The sequence below is a fragment of the Mauremys mutica genome, chromosome 10, assembly GCF_020497125.1.
Source record: "Mauremys mutica isolate MM-2020 ecotype Southern chromosome 10, ASM2049712v1, whole genome shotgun sequence".
NCBI classification, from domain to species: Eukaryota; Metazoa; Chordata; order Testudines; family Geoemydidae; genus Mauremys; species Mauremys mutica.
In genome coordinates, this window is record NC_059081.1 from 39146948 (window position 1) to 39154881 (window position 7934).

A 7934-nucleotide genomic window follows, 5' to 3' on the forward strand; every position below is an offset into this window, starting at 1 on the left:
TGGATCAGAGCACTTGAGACTAGCATTTAATCAAATGAATCAGTAACTAATACATCTGCACGTGTGAACTTTCACAAGATCATTTTCCTGTTACAGCCACACACCACTAAATTATGAAAGAAATAATTATCAACACTTTCTAATTATCTAACAAAGTAATTTGGGATTCAGCGTAGGCTTTCTGTGCAGGATCTCCAAAGTCCCACCTTGTCACCACGCACGTACACGGAAGTTTTCATCTCAGGTTTCAATGCACAATTAGGTACTTTAGGGAGGAAAAAAATTGAAAAGGTCCAGCTCAGGTGATAGCAAAAACCGAGCAATAATTTATGAGATGGTATAAATCAGTGTGGCGGATATTAGTGATATTTGTGTGTGGGCACAGAATGCAGGCATGCATGTGTGTAACACTGTGCCTATGGATATGTGACTATATGTGTGTATACATTCATATACACACACACACAAACTAACACCAACAGTATGCTAATTGCAGCCTAGACCACACAATTGTCTGTAGGTACTAGCTCCTTTATGCTGAAGTAGAAATCAGTGGCTGGCAAGAGGCCTTTAACAAGATCCATTGGATCTAGGCTTGCTGGGAGGAGACACGCAGGGCCACCCTTCCCAGATCCCGTCACCCCGTGTGTTTCAGGAAGGCCCGGGACTGGCCTGCCCGAGGAGCAGAGCAGCAGAGGTTGGTGTGATAACCCTCAAGGCCTCGTGCCAGGGGAGGGGGAGGAGGGAGAGATCTGTGGGGAGTTGCTGTGTCTCCTGTGGTCCTTCCTTGCCTGGCTGCCTCCTTTGCTGTTTCTCTCCAGCTAAGGCAGACGAGGCGCTTCCGCGCTTGTTTACTAATAGGCTCTGGACGCAGCAATCACCGGGTGTCCGGGCTGGGGAGTGGGCTCTGGGGGGTGCACTGGGGTCTCCCGGGAGGACGTGAAGCCCCCTGGCTCGCAGGCTCATCGCCTGGAGTCACTTTGGGCCGCCCGCCCCTGGCTGGTTAGTCTCTCTCGCCGCCTTCATTGTGTTCTCCGGCGTTGTCTGTTCCAGATGATCACACCCGGGGGACGGGGGACTCTCCGCTCACCAAGTCCGGCTCGTCTCACTCACTAGGGTCCGGGCGAGCCCCAAGCGCCTTTGACCAATCCAAAGCGATTATGCAAGACGGCGGACCAATCAGCTCCGCCAGCTCATGAATATTCATAGGCTTGGCTGAGTCAAAGCTTTTAGGCGAGTTTGTGTAGATCCACGGCATCATGCTTAGACTTTTCAAAGAGACAAACTCCATTTTCTTATGAATGGAAAGTGAAAAGCCCTGTTCCGCTTAAATTGGGTTCTTTCCTGTCCTGAGAAACACAACAGACCCCAAAAAGGCACGCTGAAGAGAGAACACACACACAGACCAAGCGACAAGAAATGACCATGACTACCATGCCAGAGAGTCTTAATAGCCCTGTCTCAGGGAAGGCTGTCTTTATGGAGTTTGGGCCACCCAGCCAGCAAATGTCTCCTTCTCCCATGTCCCACGGACACTATTCCATGCACTGTTTACACTCAGCTGGCCACTCTCAGCCTGACAGCTCGTACAGCACAGCTTCGTCCTTCTCCAGACCGCTGGGCTACCCCTATGTCAACTCGGTCAGCAGCCACTCGTCTAACCCCTACATCAGTTCAGTGCAATCCTACCCCAACAGCTCCAGCCTGACTCAGACCCGGTTAGAGGAGACAGGTAGGTGCACTTGGCTTTGGGGAGGGGGGAGGAGTGGGGGGAGGGGAAGGAGGGAGGGAGGCTGCTTGTATCAAAATATATCTATAAAAATAAAATAAAAATAATTAGTCAGAAAAGGCTGAGGCTCAGCGAGGATCAGTACACAGAGCACACAATGCCCGGCTGGAAAAAAATCAACCCAGATGTGCACGTATTAGTCTTCGTAATTATTTATTGCGTAGCGCTATAAACAATGTATGCAATTAAGGGTAATTAAACCTAAACTGCAGCCTGTAAAAATAGCAAACTTTCTCTGGGAAGGAGCCTGGACTGCCATAATCGCCTGGAGCCTTTGTTAGCTCGACTTGGTCTTCACTTTTCTTTTCTTCCTTCTCATTATTGTTATTGTTGGTGCTGCTTCTGTTGTTACTCCTATTTATTGTGCATCGTTTGTGGTTGTAGGGGCCGACTCGGAGAAAAGCACGGTGGTAGAAGGAGGGGAAGTTCGCTTTAATGGGAAAGGGAAAAAAATCCGCAAGCCCCGGACTATTTATTCCAGTTTGCAGTTGCAGGCTTTGAACAGGAGATTCCAGCAAACTCAGTACTTGGCTCTGCCCGAGAGAGCCGAGCTCGCAGCCTCGCTGGGACTCACCCAGACACAGGTACAGCAGCCGCTGCTCCGTCCTCCCCTTCACACAGCCCGTCTCATCGCTTTGCTTTTTCCTCTCTCTCCCCCCCCCCCGGCCCCAGTCTCCCTTGCACCGAGGGCCCTGCCCTGGACCGTGAGCCGCCTTAGTCCGGCTTGTGGAAAGCCTGTGCCCAGGTTCTGTCTGGGGGCTCTGGGGCCAGGCATGGCCGGACTGCTGGAACAATAGAGCTAATAGCTCAGCCTTCCACACCCCAGATCTACCGGCATCGCCCTCCTCTTCTTCCCCGCCAGCCTCCGGCCTGCTTTTATGTGTGTGTTCGCTGCAAATGCTTCGCCACGGCGTTTCTAAATTGATCCTCGCGGCATTTTTGAAACGGGAGACACGAAGTTTCCCATAGCTGAGGATAGGTTTTGCCAGCTGTGGGCGCCTGGCCGTGTGGGGTCGGTTCAGTGTTACCTCACTAGGCTAGTTTGGAGCAATAACAATAAAGCAAAGTTGCCCGCTCCGGGAGAAGAGATCGAACAAAACAAAATCCGGTTTCACCCTCCCCGCCTAGCAAAGGCAGGGGAAAGGAAACCCTGGAAATGAGCCTGCTTGCAATGAACACTCGCCCGGAGGAGACCGAGACCAGGAGACTCGAGTTCATTTCCAAAAGGGACGATTTGTGTATTGATTGTATTACTGTTCCAAGCCCATGTTTAAACTGTAACTCCGGTGTATGTTGCTGCCCACGTGCACCCATTTTCTGGGAGGGGAAAGGGGGAAATGGGCGCTGCTAATCCCTAAATCTTTGCTTTGACAGCAAAATGCCGTGAGAGTGTGAACAGATTTCCTGCTGAAAGGCAGTTTGATTGGAAATTTCAAAGCCTGATCCCGGCCGTCCTAGGCGAGTGTATTTCAGTCCTTTGGCCAGGTATTGGGGTTTATTTGTCTCAGTCTGAGATTAGGAGTCAGGGCTAGCTAAGAACTTTCCGTTATTCTGCCATAGAGGCGCTGGCAAGTCTCTGTGCGGAGCACATTGTCTCCAGACTTTTACACAAAGCCCGTCTCCCTCTGCCCTTCTTCCCATTCAGTAACGTCTTTATTGTGTTGCAGGTGAAGATCTGGTTCCAGAACAAGCGATCTAAATTCAAGAAGCTAATGAAGCAGGGAGGGGCAGCTTTGGAAAGCGGCGCTCTGGCGAATGGCAGGGCGCTCTCGGCCAGTTCGCCCCCAGGCCCCCCAGTGTGGAACACCACCTCGTCATCGGGTAAGACCTCTACGGGGACCCCGGGCACTTACATACCCAGCTACACATCGTGGTACCCTTCAGCCCACCAAGAAGCTATGCAGCAACCTCAGCTGATGTGATTACAAACCAGTTTCCCCATTTCAAGCACTATCGGTCCAGACAAATAAATAAATCCAATCAATAAACAGAGGAAAGAAAGAAAGAGAGGGGGGAAATAAAAAGAACAAACAACCGAGAAAAGGGTCTCTTGCCCATAGAGCCATTAACACTGCACCCTAGCGTGGTGCAGACAAGCACAGATGTGATGCGGGGCTGGTTCCCAACTGCTGACAGCTGACAGAGCAGCCATTAGATCATCCGGAGAACAGCCTGGGAGCAGAGAGAAAATCCGACCCTCAGCTTTGTGGGACAATCAGAAAAATATGTTTGTAGAGGAAAAAAGCTCTCCTCTGTCCTGTCTGTCTGTCTGTCTGTGTCTAGCTGATGAAATGTAGGTCATTTATTTACTACCCCCACTCCTCTTTAACAGCAATGCGAAAACAACCTGTACTATAGCCAGATATTTTTCTTTGCATTTTCCTGTACCCTTCACGACTCGTCTGTGTACATTTTGATTGTTGTTGTTAAAGGGAGAGATGGGGATTTAATTTATTGACTTAAATTACCACTGTAAGAGTGCTAGAAACACATGGACTGTCTGGTTTGCAAAGGGCACTGTTTCAACGCACAGTTTACTTTAAACAAAATAAAACAAAAACAGCAAAAAGAAGGATGTGATTTTTAACTTTTACAATAACTTTTATACTTTGCTGGTGTGGAGAGGTTTGTTCCGAGTGGTCTGCATTTTTTCACATCTCTAGTGTTATTTAACAAAGAAAAGAAATACACATTATTTAATATGGAAGTGGAATCACTGCAGCTGTTGATCGCTTTACGTAATGTAAAGAGACGGAAAGGAAGAAAATAGTCCCTATACTCAGCAATTGGAAAGAGATGGGAGGGAAGAAGAGATGCCAATTGGCTCTAACGTGACACAATTCAGCTTTAAACGAAATCTTGAGGCTTTACCACAGAATGCCAATCTGAAGTCTACATGCGCTACTGAAGTGCAGGATCTGATCGCTGTACATATTTTATTCTTAATTATTATTATTATTGTTCTGTAAACATGTTGCACAAATTTAGCCTTTTTTTCCGTTCCGTTTTGTGTGGCTGTAAAACATGATGCTTTGTGACCTGAGATCTTGACATTTGACTTGTGAAGTTCGGAAGATGTGATAAACTGAGATCAGTTGTGTTTAGTGTTCTATATGTCAAAGTTTAGTTTTATATTGAGAATGTTAACTTATTGCTTTGTATCTGGGGAAAAACACAAATCTTTGTACATAAGTTATAAAGTTTCTTTGAGACAGTAAAATTATGGTTTGGAAAAAGAGACGCTGCATGAGTGCTGTTTATCGCCTGCGCATTTTCTCACCTGCAGCGTTTGTAGCAGACTCGAGCACTGGGGATGGGAAAACTGCAATCCGATCTGAAGGGACATTGACATACACTATCAGCTGAGGTTTCACACACTGTCCTCCGCAAGGGAAAGTGCAAGCCTCTTTCCAGACTGGGAATTAGGCCTTGGCCATGAGACCTGCGGCCTCTTCTATAAATCTGAGTGTCGTGGAGATCAATCCACGTGGGAGACTTTCCAGAGAGAGAGATTTTTAACAGGGCGAATAAATCAAGAGATCTCATTGACAGATCTCTATGGGCATCTCTACATAAGAGGCTCGGTGTGTTCCACAGATGGGGTGTGAGTGTGTGTGTATAAATATACACATGATGTGATATATATGTAAGATCCCATCGGGCATTTCACACAGGCAATATTAAGAATATCCTGTCTCGATTTCAAAACGATCCTGTCTGTGGGAGAGGATACAGACAAATCACACCGTGCGGACTCCTTTGGGTTTTATCTTCGCTGCATTGCAATTCGCCAGCAGTCACTGGTGGTTGTTGTTGTTGTTTTGATAGGGAGAAAAGAGGCCTCTAGAGCTCAGTGGGGAATGTTACTAACATCAGCTTTGGCTACGTTTATTCTCAATTCTCCGGCCCGAAACTCCTCTTTAATTAAATTCTGCCCCCTCTTGCCCCATCGTCCTCCTATGTCTGTTCTGATGCATCCTTTGTCCCGTTCGTTGCAAACGGAGGTGCTGCCGTGTTCCCCTTTCTGCCTCTCTTGCATTAGGCGCAATCTTTTCCCGTAGGCTGAACGGCGGGGAAGCAATGGTGCGTTTTAAGTAAATGGTTAGAAGGGGCAGCAGGTGCTGCAGGAAAAGGCCGCGTTTTGGAGGAAAGAAAGTTAAAGTGGAGCTCAGGTTAGAAAAAGGGGGGCTGACAAGTTCAAAGAGGCCCGGGCTGGACGCTGGGGTCTGAGCGAGCACCTTGAGTGGCAGCCCCCTCTGGGCTTCAGAAGGGGACCAACGTGCTCGCTGCTCTCTAAGCACACAACGTGTGTTTACACCAGGCTTCAAAACCGGAGCGCCGGCCTGGCAGAGGGCGAGCTGCGCCCGAAGCGAGCCGGGGCCCCGAGCGGCCTGGGGCCCGGGGCTTTGCTTTCGCCTTTCACTGGACGGGCACGTGGTAAGGCGAGGCTGGGAACGTCGGGACATCAGCTGGTACAGAGCGTTCCAGCTCTAGAACCTGGTGCCTCCCTTGCGGGCCAAGCTAGGGGCTGCCGGGGCAGTGCGGGTGGCGTGGGAGCCGCCGCCGCCGCCGGGCTGGAAGGAGGAAAGGCTGAGCGGGGGAGAAAGGGAAATAGTCCCTGGAGCCCCTCGGTGTGTCAGTGGGCGCGGGAGGCTGGATCGTTTGTTCAAGCGGGTGCCACGGTTTTGGGTGCCCTACTAAAGCGGGGCACAGGCCTAGCTTTAAAGACCCCAAGCAGAGTTTATCCCGCTGCAAATTGTGCACCACAGGCTTTGTAGGCTCCGAAAATGCCTCCCCGTGTTATTGGAGCAGAGCTGCAATGCGCGTTGCCAGCTTTACCGTTTTTCTGGGGCGGGGGCAGGTTGGTTTTGTGGGGGGGGGGGAGGGTGAGGGGGACGACTCCGGTACATGGATTTGGCAAGTGATTATTATGCAGAGGAGCTTTTCCCTTCCTCTCCGTGTTGGATCTGAGCAGTTCTGACACGCAGCTTGTGTGGGCCGGTGGAGATTTGCTGTCCCTGAAAACTTACTTGGTCAGGGCAGGAAATGAAGGAGCATGTTTCTGAGCAAGCCGCCAGCAATCACGGGGATGCTGAAGGATACAGTTTGCCCTCAAACCCCCCAACCTTAAGCAAAACAATCGCCGCAGGAAATTTGCAAGCTAATAAGGCTATCAAATAGATATAAAATAAGGGAGTCCTGTCACAAATGAAAGTCAGCGGAGATGTGGTGGGAAAGGAACTCGAGCCAGTTACATGGTTCTGTAGTAGCTCACAGTAGCTAGTTGTTTGCAAAATTTAATTTTCTGACTAAGGTACTCTAATAATTTAAAGAGTTATTAAGACCGAGGTTTGGGCTTAGATATGACAACGTATTAAAGTGGCTTTGCAAAGATCAGATGACCACAGCTGTAATTTTGGTTAAAGCTTTATATGTCAAAACAGAATTGTCACATGGTAGATTTGATCTGGGAAGCTGCTGCATCTGCTTTTTATTCCGATTGCAATGTGGGGATTTGCATGCAGTTTCCATACTGGGGGGGAATCCCTCCCGGGAGGTTGTGTGGAGGAAGGTAATGATAAATTGTATCGATTTTTCTTGTGACACGCACCCATTTTTCAATTCTTGGTGATGAGTGATCAAATGATGCGGTCATGTCTAATGTACGTTCAAAAGATAAGGCACGGGGTGCAGTTACTGGTAAACACAGTATTGGATCAGGAGACCAAAGGGGAGAGATACGGGAGATCCGCTGCATTTTGAGTTCATAGGGAATGAAGGATTCTGCCTGGAGAAATACTGGAGAAACACTCTGTTTTTCCTGCAATGCCACCGGCTAAAATGTGAGCACTAAGCACCTAGCTGAACAATAATTGTCTGACTCAGCGGCTACATTATTTACAGATAATAACGCAGATCTCACACTTCCCAGCCTAATGCAGTCAGAGACCAAATGCCTTTGACCGAACAGAAACGGTGTGGTCAAGCATATTGGAACACTTTAAGATATATTAGCTTCTCTTAATTCAATAACGTCTTGCTAACAGTTCAAATAGAGAAATTATTAGTTTTCTCTCAACTAGGCGGTCTTGAGTTAGAGTCTATTGTAATTGTACATTTGAAAATGTTAATCTCAATACAGACC

The 7934-nt window shown here is 48.5% G+C and overlaps 1 protein-coding gene across 1 annotated transcript; it reads left to right on the forward strand.

Annotated features, from left to right (window-relative positions):
* Positions 1-201: 201 nt before the first annotated feature.
* Positions 202-4950, forward strand: DLX1 (distal-less homeobox 1). Its single transcript, XM_045031880.1, has 4 exons — positions 202-697; positions 1054-1732; positions 2174-2373; positions 3457-4950. The coding sequence occupies exons 2-4, from the start codon at positions 1420-1422 to the stop codon at positions 3709-3711; spliced, it is 768 nt and encodes a 255-aa protein (XP_044887815.1). The 5' UTR covers positions 202-697; positions 1054-1419; the 3' UTR covers positions 3712-4950.
* The last annotated feature ends 2984 nt before the right edge of the window (positions 4951-7934 follow it).

Bases quoted from the DNA above. Each gene is read 5' to 3' on its own strand.
- DLX1 (XM_045031880.1), top strand. From the start codon at position 1,420: ATGACCATGACTACCATGCCAGAGAGTCTTAATAGCCCTGTCTCAGGG. The intron at 1,733-2,173 runs GTAGGTGCACTT...TTGTGGTTGTAG, and splicing joins GACCCGGTTAGAGGAGACAG to GGGCCGACTCGGAGAAAAGC. The intron at 2,374-3,456 runs GTACAGCAGCCG...ATTGTGTTGCAG, and splicing joins TGGGACTCACCCAGACACAG to GTGAAGATCTGGTTCCAGAA.